At 41.1% G+C, this 16,179-nt stretch overlaps 1 protein-coding gene and 1 non-coding gene across 3 annotated transcripts; both read left to right on the top strand.

The window, feature by feature from the left end:
* Window positions 1-4,217: 4,217 nt before the first annotated feature.
* Window positions 4,218-6,910, top strand: gas1a (growth arrest-specific 1a). Of its 2 annotated transcripts, none has more exons than XM_036144029.1 (2): window positions 4,218-4,458; window positions 4,598-6,910. In XM_036144029.1, the coding sequence occupies exon 2, from the start codon at window positions 4,835-4,837 to the stop codon at window positions 5,624-5,626; it is 792 nt and encodes a 263-aa protein (XP_035999922.1). In that variant the 5' UTR covers window positions 4,218-4,458; window positions 4,598-4,834; the 3' UTR covers window positions 5,627-6,910. The 2 variants fall into 2 exon arrangements, with proteins under 2 accessions (XP_035999922.1, XP_012721104.2); XM_012865650.3 differs by having other exon boundaries at window positions 4,570-6,910.
* An 8,567-nt stretch (window positions 6,911-15,477) lies between these two features.
* trnas-cga lies at window positions 15,478-15,559 on the top strand. The gene has a single exon. It is a non-coding gene; the product is annotated as a tRNA-Ser (tRNA).
* The last annotated feature ends 620 nt before the right edge of the window (window positions 15,560-16,179 follow it).

The following is a 16,179-nucleotide window of genomic DNA, read 5'->3' as shown; positions in this document are numbered from 1 at the left end:
AGTGAGTATGCCGCACAGATCATCATCTCAGCCATTGTGTATTAGACTGATTTTCTGCTTTCTTTACAGGATATTATAGTGTGAAAATGTTTTCTTGATTTTTTTTGAAAGTGTTGCTGCAGTACTGAAAATGATATTGAGTATCTTTCTTGATATTGGTATTGAGTCTCAAAATAACCTTTTTTTCTTTACCTGATATTATAGCATGACATTTTTTTTTGGAATTTTATTTAGAACAGTTTTTTTTTTGTGTTTTTTTTGTAAACTAACCAAATTGTATGATTATATTCCTTATTCTAAACTATAGTAGTTTTAAATTATTTTAAAATTATATTCTCATTTCAGTTCATGGGCTATTCCATCGAGGTCTATTTGATTGCAGTGTCAGCCATGCTCATTGCTGAAGGCTTAAAATAAATTTGCATTCTAGTGGCGGATCTGAAACATAACTTTTAATTTAGGTAAGTCATCCTCAGTCAAACATTCTTTGTTTTGCTCTCTTCTCTTCAGCCGAACTTGCACAAAACGATTTAGGCTGTTATTGTCATGGAAGAAAACTGATTTTTTTTCTGGTTCTGTCTTGATTTGGCCATACACGTTGGATAATAAGCCAGCTGAAAAATCCAATGATGACCCGTTTTGAATTTGCTGTTAGGGGTCACCATTTTTTCTGACAAAGATTATTTAATGTCATATATTCTAATAAGGATCTCAGATAGAAAATCGATAGGCCCACAGCATTACAAATCCTCCACTGTACATAACAGCAGGCATGGGTTACTCTTTCAACCTTTGATTCATGGTAGACCCGCATGCAGTGTTTGTTACTGAAAAACTCAATCAAAATCTTGCTTGACCATAGCACACAGTTCAAAACATGTGACGGTAGGGCAGAAAATTACTTTTTTTTTTCTAACATTAAACAATGTGCTAGCCAGTCTGTGGCATCAAATAGAGACTTGGTGACCCAAAGATGCCTCTCCTTTCTGCAGTTCTCTTATTTGGTAAGCTTTAGAGGTTTTTAAACCTGCCTAATAATTCTCTTTTTCTTTGTACGGTGACAAGATAAACATGGATTTCGGACCCAATAAGAAGTGGGCCTCTGTGTCTTCTCATCTTAGAAAACCAAAAAAATAAAGTATTATTAATCAGAACTTCAAAGAATTTCTGATCAACTAAAAAATAGATAAATCACAAGTTTAGAAATTACTACAATTAGTGGCAGAGATGTCCAGATGGATGTGTGGAGCCGCATGGAGCTCGGCATAATTTACATCCATCTGACGAGAGTCGGGTTAGTGTACACCATCCCCTAGGTGAAACACGGTGATGGCAGCATTATGCTGTGGGGACACTTTTTTTCCCATAGGGATAAGCCGAAGGTGCAAAATACTTGAGACTGCATCGAAGGTCCTCCTTCCTTCAGGAATAATAACCCTAGGGTGTTCAAAAATAGTTGATAGTTCAAGATAATCAATTTTAGAATACAATGAATTTAAAAAAAAAGACCATTTGCATCAAAATCAATACAAAAATTATTAAATTTCTTCTGGTAGCAGTGCTGTAACATCAAGTCCTTTTCACACATAAGTAAGTCCCAGTAATTTAGTGGGACCACATTCCCAGGTTGAACAAGAATCAACATGCAAACATGCAAATTAGGCCCTGTAAATAACCGGGTCAGTTCTTTTCACACTTAACCCAGCAACGGTAGACTCAATGTACCTAATATCACCTGCAAGGTGGCAGTAATGCAAGGGATAAAGCTTTAACTGATCCAGACAACCTCTAAAGAAGAATTTCAGCCAGAAATCTGTCAAACAGCTGATTAGCCACAACAAATAATGGCATTCGGGACTGGTGGTTCTTACAGCAGCTTTATGAACACTACAGAAGAAATACAATTTCAGTACATTTCTCAGTCAGAAAAGCGACTTGCAGATATCAGGGGAAGTGCTAACGATGACTAGAGCATGACCTATGTAATCATGCAAACATGTGACTTACCCAGGAATGTGACAGCTTTATTCACACTATAGCAGTCCCAGTAAATTACCAGGTGTGATATTAGGTCTTGACCTGGTACATTGCAGGGTCAGTGTGACCCGGTAATCAGTTCTGGCTTTAGTCACGCATAGCCCTGACCCAGTATATTTCCAGTAAAGTGCAGGGTAACACTTTAAATGGGAAAGGGGTTTCAGAGGGGTTTCACTCAGCCCCTGCCCTCACTGCAGCCACTTTCAAAATAATGAGCATCTGCATGGTAAAATGGCAAGTACGTCGCAAAAAAACAATATAGCCGACAAGCCATACACAAAAGCATTGTTTGGAGAAAGTTTCCCGATCAGGCTGACAGACAGAAATCCTGAATGATACCGCATGTTAGCTAATGCAATGACAAACTGATATTTGAGAGCAACTCAAAAAGGTCGCTAAAGCTACTAACCGTCTTTTAAAGTTAAAATTTGTCAGACTGTCGGCCCGAGCTCTGGCGATTTGCACTTTCCAGCTGCGATGCTCTGCACTAGCAATGCTTGGTTCTACTGTGGCGCGAATGAACACAAGAAAGTGTTGACCAGCTGATGGGTGAGTTGGTTACTAAATAGTGAAGCAACAAAACAAACCAGTATGCCCTCCCCCACCTCCACACGCAATTACAACATTACTTCTCCATTCAGTTGTAAAGACATTGGGGGCTAACGTGGCAAATAATAACACAGGTTGTGGTGAACCCAGAAGGATACAGACGGAATACAGAGCGGAAACAAGCTGGAACCTGTAGCTACCTACCCTCATGCTGTAGTTTACCGCTAAAGAAAATATTGTGAAAAATCACCAGAAGGAAAGGAACTGTACAAGGCTGCCACTGAATACATTTGCATGAACCAAATCCTTGTTTACACTGTAAAAATGCTTTTTCTATGCATCAGATTTATGTTTGTTATTTCTTTCTGAGTCTCTCAGTGGTAAAAACATATTCTAAAAACAGACAATCGACAGGCAATTGGCAAATATAAGCAATAATAACAATAAAATTAAATATTGCATGACTGAATCAGGGAGGCACAAATATCTGTAAAGGATATTAGCACTTATTCTAAGTGTTATCTTGTAGTTTTGCCAAAAAGGGAATTACACTTAATTTAACTATTTCTCTAAACAAGGACTGATGTGTCCTCTACCTATTGGTTCATCCCTTTTAAAGAAATAAAAAATATTGCCCTGTATAGAAAGAACCCTGTGTCTCCAAAAAGCGCTGCTGCAGTATTGAAAATGATATTGAGTATCTTTCCTGCTAAATTATCGTTGATCTTTAACATATTCAAATTTACTGTATGTGTAGTTGTAAAGTGACTAATTTGGAAAAAGCTCATGGTGTTTCTATAGCTTTCCACTGTATCGACTGGAACTTGTTCTTACTTTTACATTTATAGTTTTCTTTTTATCATAATAACATATTAGGATGATTTGCGTTTTTTTCTTCTATTGAAAATGTAATTGCAGTTTGCCCACTGTTCACCGTAATTCAGCTAAACTGAAACACTGTCGGCTGTACGGGAAAACTAATAACTTATCTATCTATCTATCTATCTATCTATCTATCTATCTATCTATCTATCTATCTATCTATCTATCTATCTATCTATCTATCTATCTATCTATCTATCTATATATATATATATATATATATATATATATATATATATATATATATATATATGTATGTGTATATATATATTCATTCATTCATTCATTCATTCATTCATTCATTCTCTCTCTCTCTCTCTCTCTCTCTCTCTCTCTCTCTCTCTCTCTCTATATATATATATATATATATATATATATAGAATGTTTGTATATCTGAATATTTGGAGCGTGTAACAAAAATAATTTCCCTCTAGGATTATTAAAGATTCTGAATAATAACTAAAAACACCTGACTATTTACATAGCAATTAACTAATCTCATCTTGTTGTGACCTTATGGTTCCCAGTTTTATTTGAAGGAGTTCAGCGATCATATAAAAGGTTTCACAATAATGTCCCCACATAATTAGGAGCAATGTTCCCACCACTGAACCTACACTCAGGCGCATTCATCCTCTCCTCATGGAGTGTTTTCTCAAGGCTCGCCCTCCTCCCACCATAAACTCCCGCCCATTATTACGTACGAGCTCTCAACAAGTTGCCAACCAATGAGGCGCACTTCACAAATGTATGGCCAGGGGGGCTGAGGAAGCCAAAGACAAATGCTCTAAGGGGTTGGGAGTAGAGGACCACTTTGAGCCCCACAAGAGTTGTTGTTTTCCCCCCACGTACTGTTTGTTTGCAGCTGCCCCGAACAAGCGGCGCTTTAATGATCCGGCGCACTCGGGGCTGGCCCGGCTTCGCTCGCTGGTTCGTGGAGATCCGCGCAACGGTGACCCGCTGCAGTGGAGGCAGTTGTCCTTCTTCGATGTAATGAGAGCTCTCCCACTCTTTTCAGGAACTTTTTTTTCCTCTCTCTCTCTCTCTCTCTATTGGTGCGACTGAGTTTCTGATTAAGTTTTTTCTTTATTTTTTTTTTAGATTTGTAACAGTTTCTTTTTACGCCCAGTCATGTACGGATAGCGGACGGTTCGCGCAGGAATCCGGATCAAGTGGATCAGCGCTGACGGGTTTCTGGAGACGGGATTACACGGCGCCGTGGAAACCCCGCTGCTGAACGCCCACGCACGGGCCCGATCGCGCACCATCTGCCTCGGGAGTAATTAATACTTCTCCAGATTGGACACTGTCAATGGATGCGCTTATGGCACCGCTTTGAGCGTGGCCGTGTCGAGCAGCCGTAATAATGGCAAACTTCAGCCTTTCAATGCAAGGAGTCTGCAGAGCTGTTTGGCCCCTTGGCTGCGTGCTGCTGGTGTTTGGCTACTTCTCCGTGGCGTCCCCGCACCACGGCCGGCGGCTGATCTGCTGGCAAGCCATCCTGAACTGTAAAAACGAGCCCGATTGCAACTACGCCTACGACCACTACGTGTTGGCCTGCGGGCCCGTGCTGAACGGGGGGAAGAAGCGGTGTCCCAGCCACTGCATCTCCTCGCTGGTCCAGCTCAACATGACCAAAAGCGGCCCGGCTCTGGAGGACTGCAGCTGCGGCGAGGACCAGAGGTGCAAACGCACCAAGCAGGCCATCGAGCCGTGCCTCCCCAGGACTACCAGCACGGGCTGCACGGAAGCCCGGCTGCAGTGCGAGCGCGACGCGCAGTGCAGCTCCTTCATGCAGGACTACTTGCATCACTGCGGGAAACTTTTCAACGGCGCCATCTGCACGAACGCCTGCCGCAACGTGATCGCCAACATGCGTAAAATCCCCAAGGGTCAGAAGCTGGAGACGTGCATGTGCGACGGGACGGAGAGGGCCATCTGCGAGTTCGTGAAGAGCAGCATGAAGTCGCTGTGCTTCGACAACCCAGACGTATACAACAGGTACGAGGCCAGCGGCTCCGACGACGAGGACGGGGACGATGACTCCTGGTACCCGGGGGACACAACGGAACCGTACAGCGGGACCCCTCTCCTGGCCGGGGGCCGATGGGGTTTGATCCTGCTGGCATCCATTTTGGCTCTGCCTACCCTCTTTTAATCCGGGGGTGTTTTCTGTCGTCCTGGTGAAAGGGCAATGTAAACTTGTGTCACTCACTGACCCGCTACAGTAAAAGCCGGACAGACTAACATTTCTTCGGCACCATGACGGGAATATTCCTCTTCAAACAGGATCAAAAAAAGGATGTGAAAGATGTGACACCACTTCATGCTTCTGCGGATGTTTTGCTTGCGAGATAAGCTCAACAGGATCGCCAACTTTCTCCTGACTCTGATTGTACACTTGTTTTAATCAGCTGCGCACTGCCGATCCTAAACCCCCCTCACCCCCAACCCCCCCCAAGTTTGAAAATATGAACTATATTTTTGTATATGACAAGGCAGTAGCCGTTTGGCACCACTGATATAGCTGTTTTGCAAATATTTAATGTAACTTGTAAATAAGATCAGGAGTAAAAGTGAAACGGTAATTTATTACACGCCTCCAAATAGGCAGCATGTGTATAAAGACTGCAAATTCCAGCTTTAAAGGGAAGTTATATTGACCGAAAATAGTGTAAATGCACTGTAAATACATGTATAGCTGATAGAGAGATTTTCTGTTTCCTTTGCAGTTTGTTCAAAAAATATTCTATGTTTTAGGCTATGAGATGATTTATTCATGATGTAAAGTCTAGATTAAGAACAAATGTCTAAATTCACTGTAATATTGCCTTAATGATATATACCCCTCCTCCCCCTCCCCCCCCCCACGAGGGCATAAAGAAAACTTGAAGATAAAATTTGCGACTGTGAGTTGTTTGTCCACTTGTGCCACATTGCTTCATTTGACAGTGTTAAAACAGATGATTCGTGAAGTTTGTAAAGTCCTGAATCAGTCTGAGATATTCATAAAGCTGTTTTGATGCTCGGGACACAATCAACAAAGAAAGTTAATAAGCTTTAAGCTTTAAATAAGCAAGACTGTACATTTTGGTAGGGCAGATTGGAAGCACTTAAACGTCTTTGCTAAAATGTTCACACCTGATCCCTGTCAGTTACATCGGCAACTTTTATTTATGCCTAGAGAATGACAGTAAAGTCAATCGGTGTTATTTTTTTAATTTTTTATTTTACTTTACATGACAGATAAAGGTAAACAAAAAGAAGAGCTCGCTTTTTTTTGTCAATAACCACATTTTTTTTTCTTGACAGTTGCAGTTTTACTCGGAAAATGTGCTCTTTTTTAATCAAATAAAATGCAACAGTTATTTAAAACGAATGAAAAGCTGCCTGAGAAATCCTTGTGTTTATTTTTTTTTCCTTTTTAAAATGTTACCAACATTAAAATCCCCCCCACCCCAGTGTCTATACCTACAGTGGCACGCACTTGTTTAGTTTCTCCCTGCTGACTGATAGCCCATTGACCTGCAATGTCTTGATTTAGCTGCCTTTTGTCAAAAACAACTGTCGCCATAAATCAACAACCCCCCCTCCCCCCTCCTTTCCCCCCTACAGCTACCAACAACTCTGCTGAGTGCCGAAACACACCGACAGCCAAACAAGTATCCTGTATTTACATTTTTTACACCTTTTTTTCTTGGCAAATTATTATCTTTTATTGCAGTATGTGAGCTTATTTGGCTGCTGAGGATTTGAAAATAAACAAACAACATGGGAAAATTGGAGACGTTGTAAGACAAAAAAAAAATCATCTCTTGGTCGGGGCTTTACATCCATGATGTGCTGCAAAATGTTTTATTAGTGCTGGGGACAAGGGCCCTCCAGCTGAATGGATGGAGGAGAAGTCGAGTGGCATCTTTGTCATGGAAATGTTAAGCACATAATAGTTGGGTAGCACAATGGGGAGGCACTTCATTCTTTCAGGCCGGCTTGACACCTCTGGAGAGCCGAGCGGTGGGGAAGCATGTGGGAACGATCTGCTTCGGCCCTGGCTGGAAGAAAAGAAGTGGGGGGAAAATACGTGACAGGCTTGGGAAGGGAGCGTTTTCCTACCTGTGTTTCTATAATGTGCTCCAAAAAAAATTTAATAAAAAGTAACAGGCAGATGCCTGCAAATTTGAAGTAAGATCGTAATAGACAAATATATGTTTTTCAGTATGTCCACGTCACTTATAAGTTGCAAGTACTAAAACTGTATGCCTTATTTTCGTTGACTGCAAACGCAGCAGCTTCTAAATGAAATACCTTGGTCAGTTTCCTGCAGCGTCGGTAATGCGATCCACCATGCCTGAAGCTTTCCAGACAGGAGAATAGCTCTGCAGCCCAGCTTGTCCCCCCCCCCCCCACCCCCACCCCCTCCTCCTCTTTATCCTCCTCCTTGTCTTTCTTTTTGCTTCTCGCATTTGTTCAGGCAGTTTCGGCACTTAGGAAAGGCACAGCATGTGTTGATTAGGCTGCAATAATGTGCAATGTGTGAATAGATGAATGGAGTGCAAAAAATCTCACAAAACTTGCCTGCGCGTCCTAAAATCGAGTCGGTGGAAATCCCGGGTTGCAATTTGTTTCATTGGTTCTGTGCTCTACTGTAGACAGAAATAGAATTTGAATTGTAAAGATCGGGAATTAATGTAAAAACGCCGTATATGGCAACATGCGCTGTCTTCCTCATCGAGCACAGTGAGGGTTGTGTACGGGGTTTGTCTGTGTGTGTGTGTGTGTGTGTGTGTTGGTTTTGGGTTAAATTTACAAACTGTGGCTGTTTGTGTTCCAGCTCTTTGAGCATGTGTAAGGTATCTCTGCCATCAACTGTGCTTCACTGAGCTCAGTTCACTTCCAAGCTCTGTCTCCTTGGCCCCCTGAACAAAACGGCCCACACTTCACCCCATGCAGATCACTTCACCCCTTCACCCTGAGCTTATCACTGCACACTGTTTACAAAGGTGCTGCGCTCCCAACCAACTAGGGATGCTTCAGATCTGACAGCCTTCCCTAAGCGGCTCACAAGATCTGTAATCATTCTCCGTGCATTTTTTTCCCCCCCAGCAAATAATCACTTTTTTTTTTGTTCTTTCCTAAAGGAGTAATGTAACATGATACGTTCAAGTAAGTTTTCACATCTCTTTATGCAAACTCTTTTGCACAGTTGCATCATTTGACCCGAGAGACGTGCTTTTCCTGCAGGATCTGGTGTGTTGTGAGAGATAAATAAAACGGCCTTGTGAAACAGCTTTATCTTACTGTTCCAGTGTACAAAGAGTAGTCCATTTACTAAAGGCCGTGCAAGTTACTTACTTTCTTCTCTCTTCACATGTTTTCCTAAAAGAATAGTTGCGGATTTTTGAAGTGAGGCTCTTTTAAAAGTGCCTCGAACCTGCAGTTGATAATTGTGTTGGTGTCTTAGTTGAACATAAATCCTGATTGTTTGGTGGTGGAGGCTGAAACGAATGGCAAGTCTGGCAAAGGTAAAGACCAAAGCAGACCTCTAAGTTCTTAAAGCAACTCCAATTCCAAAAAAAAAATAAAAAAAATATGTTTTAGTCGTTTATTCAAATGTTGGGAATGAATAGTTTTATTATGCCACTTTAAATTAGAAAGCCGTTTTTTTGTTTTGTTGTAGAAATGTAGATGTTGGACCATTAACAACCTTCCTCTGAAATGCATGCTGAGACCTGATCAATTAAAGTATTTGCAGTCAGAGTAATAGAAAAGTAATACAGCATAAAAATCCCTAAAGCAGTAGACTATTCACTGAAATGGTGGTATTAATTTAGCTTTTTACACAACCGTAATTATTTTACTTCCTGCTTTATTTAATAACCCCCAACTGTCATCACAGGTGCTGTTCTTTTTTTTCTATTTAACATTTCATATCTTTGCACTTCTGATAATTTCTTCCACATTTTTTTCCCACATATAAAAGATCTACAGTAGGACATTTCATACTGATCACACATTAATTCATACCCAGCAGGGTGATGCTTCTGCTGCTCTGCCTCCTCCTTGTGCTATTTTACCTGCACTGAGTTTTCATAATGTGCCTGTGCAAAAAATTTAAAAACATTATCACAGGAACAACGGGCTGGTTTATCCCTCCAAAAGGCAAAAGTGGAGCGAGAGGACATGAGGAGTTAAAGTCAACCCGCCTTTGAAAGTGCCTGCGAAGAGACACAGGCCTGTTTTGGCTGACTGATGGAGGGGTTATCATTTCACAGGTTTAATGCACAAATTATTGACAGGGTGTGCAACAAACAGCAAGAATGGGGCGCGGTGGTGACACAGGGGTAGTGCACTCAAGCCTGGGTTTGTCCAACACTCATTTTCTGTAATACTTTACATCAAAATGTGCTGAACTCACAACTGCTCCTCTGTAAGTCCCCGTTTGCAGTGCCAGGTTGAACTTTGGAAGCTCGTATGTGCAGGGAATTCCTGGCTGATCCGAAATGCTGCAAGAGTTCTAATGAAAATCAACAAGAGGCATCATATTTCTTCAATTTTAGCTTCCCTTCATTGGCTTCCTGTTAAATCAAGAATAGAATTTAAAATTCTTCTTCTAACGTATAAAACCCTTAATAATCAAGCTCCATCATATATCAGAGCTCTGATTACCCCGTATGTTCCTAACAGATCACTTCGCTCTCAGACTGCAGGTCTGCTGGTGGTTCCTAGAGTCTCCAAAAACAGAATGGGAGGCAGATCCTTCAGTTATCAGGCTCCTCTCCTGTGGAACCAACTCCCAGTTTTGGTCCGTGATGCAGACACCCTGTCTACTTTTAAGACTAAGCTTAAAAATGTCCTTCTCCACAAAGCTTATAGTTAGAGTGGCTTAGGTTATCCTGAGCTATCTCTGTAGTTATGCTGCTATAGGCTTAGGCTGCTGGAGGACATCAAGGTCTATTTCTATCACTCTGCTGAGTTTCCTACTGTTCTCCAATTTGCATTGTTTGTTGTTCTTAACAATCCATAACTTCATAAAATCCTTAACTTTATGTTCTCTCTGTATTTTTTTCTCTGTTTTGGAGGTCCATCTGGTCTGGTGTTCTGTTAACTGTGAAACCATCCAGGGGGTAAGATCTTCTGCCATTACCCTCTGACATAGAAAGGATTCCTGGATCAATGTGCGCTTCTGTGCTTTTTTTGTGTCTGCTCTGTCTTCTCTAACCCTGGGAGTATATGACAGAATTTATTTTGTGAAAGGGGCTCATAAAACATGCTCCAAAAACCAAACCATCTTTCCAGTCAGAGTAATTGCCTAGGAGAAAAGTAAGGCAGTGTAAATATCATGAAATAACTTTTTACCTAAACCGCTGTTACATTTGTGCTTTTTACACTAACTAGTGTGAATTGGGTAGTCTGAGGTTGGTTGTCACACTTTTACTGTTACATGAATTGTCCTTAAATGAAAAATCCTTCAATAACTGTTACTTCATAAAATAGAAGTCTGAAAGGACAAAAATTTATATTATCTTTTAGGTTTTAAATGAACTACAAGAAGAGTAATTATTAAGCAAATGCACTCTCACACCTCATAACATCCAGTACTGTAGCGTGATTAGTTGTTGCTGGGTATGGAAATTATTGTCCCTACAGTTATAGTCCTAACTGAAAAATATCTCAAGGCACTTTACCACAAACATACATAGAGTCAATTCAATCCACCCATATAGACAGATTATATGTCAACTACATACATTCTAGTTTGATCCTAAGTATAAAATACTGCTCACAGTGCCAGACTCAGTTTTCTATTTAAGGAAATCTGGCCTTTCTCCTAAAAAAACAAACAAAAAAAACATATAATGACACTGGACAGTTGATTGCATTGAGTCATTAAATAAGTAGTAATCTTTCAAGGAAAGCATTCATGTGCTGACAGTGGAGAGGAAAACTCCCTTTAACGGGAAGAAGCCTCCTCCAGAACTTGACTAAGTGTGAACGGCCATCTGCCAAGATTAGCTGGGAGTTTTAGAAAACAGAGCAGACACACAACCAACACAGAAACACTAGTCCGGGAAAACATTCTATGTTAAAGAAAAAGTAGAGGTATGATCGCAGTAGCTGCGTAAGTGTCCTCATGTAGGAGAGAAACATGGAAAATCATACGAGTTCAATTTTATTTATATAGTGCCAACTAAAAACACATGTCATCTAATGGCATGTTACAAAGTCAAATTAAATCAAAAGTAGACAGGGTGTCTGCCTTACTGACCAAAACATGTTAGTTCTACAGGACAAGAGCCTGATAACTGGGGGTCTGTTGCTATTGACAAGATATAAGGTCATTCCTTTACACTATGCACCTCAGCATCCACTGACATTTAATCTTGTGACTGAGTTGCTCTCATTTCCAATTTCACCTGGTTATTACACAATTTCATGACTGAAGTTATTCCTTACTTCATAAGTCCCAATACAATCTCTTCAATGACTTGTTACACTGATGAACTGCAATCCTATTGCCCTGCCTTTTCAAACCTTGCTATGAACTTTAATACTAATCTACACTGACAATATTTCTCACAGGCATTTGTTTTGGCTTTGTGCAACAAAAAGTAATGGAGAAGTGGCTGGACAGTTGGAATGGCTGAGATGTAGGAGGAGGCACTGATATGGAAAGTTCATTGAAAGGATTTGGAAATAATCCCTCTTAAATTACCAATGGAATGGGCTCTGCCTTGACTACCCTCTGTGCCCCTACTGTAGCTTTGGCATTCAATGTGTTGATGTTGAAATGTTGAGTAAAAGTCAGTGTTCTGCTTTTATCGGTTTTGTTTTGTAGTATAGTTTCAAATGGGTATTGTTGTTATAAAGTATGTAACTCCCTCAGATTACGCTTTTTTCTGGGCCTTGGCTTTGGGGATGCTCGTTAATTTATGGCACAGAAGACATCAGGACCATAGCAAAGCAAATATCATTGATTTTGGATCTTTTTCCTTAGCTCCGCTTGCCTATGCCAGAGAGACTTTCAAGAAAACCTTGTTGTTTCTCTCCCCACTATTTGAGCTGCCACTTTGATTTCATCATGTGAGACCTCTGTTGAGTTCACAACCCTTTGAAATGAGGGAAAGGGCCTGTAATCCAGTTACTCAAGCTGCAGCACGACTCCTCAGGTCCTGAGAGAAAACCCTCAGAACTAATCCCACTGTCACCAAGAGAAAGCTCTGCTACCTGACTGTTTTTGGCAGCCATTTGATATATTCGCTGTTTTAAAATGTTTCTGCTGAGTGTATGTTAAAGGGGGAGGGGGATCACAACGTTTTACTGGATTTGTCGCTTGTGTAGGATTGGAAAATCAAAAAGACAATGTAAAAAAAAAAAAAAAAAAAGAACAGGGTGGCCAAAGCTGCACAAGAGTAAAATTTGATGTTGCAATGAAAATGTTTTCCAGTTCAGAGCTATTATTAATTTCCATTGAATCCCCCTTAGGTCCTTAAAATAGCTTTTAACTGATTTTCAGAGGAAATAAACGAAGATTCACCTAAACTGTTTGTCCAGAAGAAAACAAACTCAAATGGAAAGTTGTGATGTGCAGTGGTGCATGAATGTGTTTGTGTGATCTCCTATCTCAAAGCTGCAGACACAACATCTAGATGTCAGCTTTTCTGGTTTGACTGAATCACATTTTTGCTGGATTTTGTGTATGTTCCATCACTTCGACAGCAGTAACATATTGAAGTGATTGTAAAATAATCCAACAAAAACATTTGGTTAAAAAAAAACCCTACATGCTTACTTTATTAAAAACTGATACCTTATCATGGTAATCGAAACATACTCAACTTGCTGTTTAAAATATTGCCGGTGGCCCATCATTTTGTTAGATTTATAAAAATATCTGTCCTGACGTAAGACGTAAGATCTGTTGATTTCACTATCTCTTTTTTTATTATTTACATTCAAAACAACAGTTTTAATAGGCAGTTAATGAATGTGACATACATGTGTCAATGCGTTTGCAACCATTTTGTTTTAATAGCTGTGCTAATGAATGCTTTGGGGCTCTCTTTATTTCCAGCTCAAAGCATAACAACTCAAAGCCTGGACCCTGGATACGCTTCCTCTCCAAGCCCTTCTGGAAACCTCTGCCAAGTGAATTGCTAACTGTGAATTACCCAAGACCTGAGTATGGATTCCCTTTCTGCCTCTTTCATGAATATTATCTACGTGGAGAAGATAATTCAGTTAGTGATCCAGATCTCACAGATGGAGCCATTGGAGCCAGTCATCAGCCAACCTCGTGGCTTTTAGAATAGAATAGAACTCAATTTTATTGTCATTGCACTGTCACAAGTACGAGCAACGAAATGTGGTATCTGCTTTTAACCCATCATCTAGGGGAGCAGTGGGCTGCCATGTGCAGTGCCTGGGGAGCAATCAGGGGTTAAGGGTCTTGCTCAGGGACCCAGAGTGCAGGCGCTGGGTATCGAACTGGGTACTTGCATCCTTCTCTGAGTGCAAGAACACTGCTCTAACCACTAGGCCAACACTCTCCTTTTGAGAAGATCATTGGCTTTTATTCGGCACTCTCACAATGAGTTGTTCTCGACCACTAACCCTGTTCTCTCCCCCACAGTAGTTCCTGAGTCCATTCCCCTCAGTTCCTGTTCCAGCTACACCCATTCATTCAATAAACCTTTTAAACATTTATTCCTGTGTCAGCTGAATTATCGGGTCTCCAGATTCTGTGAGCATTACATTCTGTGGTATGTATGTTTCCTCATCTTCAAGTCTTTCTGTATACAACGGGTGAACATATTGTTTTCTTCTACGTCTAATGCTTTGTTTATCTCTGTTTAGCTGCCATATACACACAACAGCTATTCTTCATAATTGTTTACAATACTACACGTGACCATTTTGGAAGTGTGGCATAAACTGTTTTTTCACTTCTTACTGCATTGCCACTGGTTATGAATACTGCACCCCCCATGTTTTTGGAGACTACTGTACCTACGTCAAGTGTAAAACTCTACAGCACTTCTGTGGGCTCATACCCAGTGCGCGAGTATAACTCAGCCTTAATACCATTTCAGTCAGATGAAGTCTAGATAGTGACTGGATTGTTGTAGATTTGCTGATGTTTTTGTAATTCTTATCTTGTTTCATGGCACGGTTTGTCCCAAACTCCACCAGTTGGACAAACTCTCACGTTCAACTCTGGAATACTCTGGTATGCAATGGAGTTAATACTCAACGACTGTGAGGTGCTGAGGTTCTGTGGCTACAAAACAAGCCAAAATCATGTCCCTTTCACTGCTGTCCTCAAAAGTGTCTGGTGTTTGGTTTCCTGTAAACATTACACTGTGTTGTGTCCAACCATATCTTCTTTGTTTTCCTCTCTAAAAAAGTGCTCTGGGAACCCGGTATTCAAGCTGGACACAGAGGTTGTGTTTATTTTAAAAGATTTATTGAAGTGGATGTGGATGACAGGTAGGCATCAACAGGAAACAACAGATACAGGCTGACCAGGAGATGTAGGCAGAAACAGGCTTGACCAGACGATGCAGGCAGAAACAAACTTGACCAGACGATGCAGGCAGAGACAGACTTGACCAGATTGTGTACGCAGAAAAAAACATGTCTAGATGATTTAGGCAGAGACAAACCTGACCAGGTGATGCAGGCAGAGCCAGATTTGACCAGGTGATGCAGGGAGAGACAGACTTGACCAGAAGCAGAAGTGTTCCCAGCATGTATTGCACCAGGGGGTAGCTTGGAGTTGCTATAGCAACACCAAGATTTGGCCTGACAATTGCTAAGCAACCCCAAGATTTATGTTATGCAAACCGAAAGTACACTGTAGTAATTTAGTAATGGGTTAATCTTAATTTCAAATATAAAGATTGCTCAACACAGTCATTAATTAATTTAATTAATGACTGGCAGGGGGTCCTGATTGAGGCTGATGCATAAAGGCAGAGTACCAGGTGGGATGACTTGTTGATGTATGTAGTCACGGTGGCCGAGAGGTTAAGGCGTTGGACTCGAAATCCAATGGGGTTTCCCCGCACAGGTTCGAATCCTGTTCGTGACGAAGTTTCATTTTGGGTGACTGTGGCTTGATGGGTCGAGTAGTTGTCTGGCAATCAGAAGGTTGTGGGTTCGATTCTAGCTTCCCCTTGCCACATCTCAATGTGCCCCTGGGCAAGGCACTTAACCCCAAATTGTCTACCGAGCTGCATCTCAGTGTATGGGGAGTGTTGGCCTAGTGGTTAGAGCAGTGCACTTGCAGTCAGAGAAGGATGCAAGTACCCAGTTCAATCCCCAGTGCCAGCACTCTGGATCCCTGAACAAGACCCATAACCCCAGATTGCTCCCTGGGCCCAGCACATGGCAGCCCATTGCTCCCCAAGGGTGATTGGTTAACAGCAGAAAACAAATTTCATTGGAATGTATGTGACAATAAAGATTATATTACTATTACTATAATAAGTGACAACAGCAGGTGGAGCTGGTTATGGTACTGAAAGGTGGCTGGAAGGTGACTGAGATGAGTGGAGAGTGATCAGTCCAAAAACAAAACAAAATTCCAAATCATGACACAATCTAGAGAACACTATGTGGTTGAAGGAGATGCAACTCATAAACCTATGTCATGCTGCTATATTCTTTAAAAATAATTCCATATAAACCCTTTTTGTACAATCTTTTTCT

This window comes from Fundulus heteroclitus, chromosome 12 (genome assembly GCF_011125445.2).
Source record: "Fundulus heteroclitus isolate FHET01 chromosome 12, MU-UCD_Fhet_4.1, whole genome shotgun sequence".
NCBI lineage: Eukaryota > Metazoa > Chordata > Actinopteri > Cyprinodontiformes > Fundulidae > Fundulus > Fundulus heteroclitus.
Note: the sequence above shows the minus strand (reverse complement) of the source record. Positions and strands in the feature narration are given on the sequence as shown.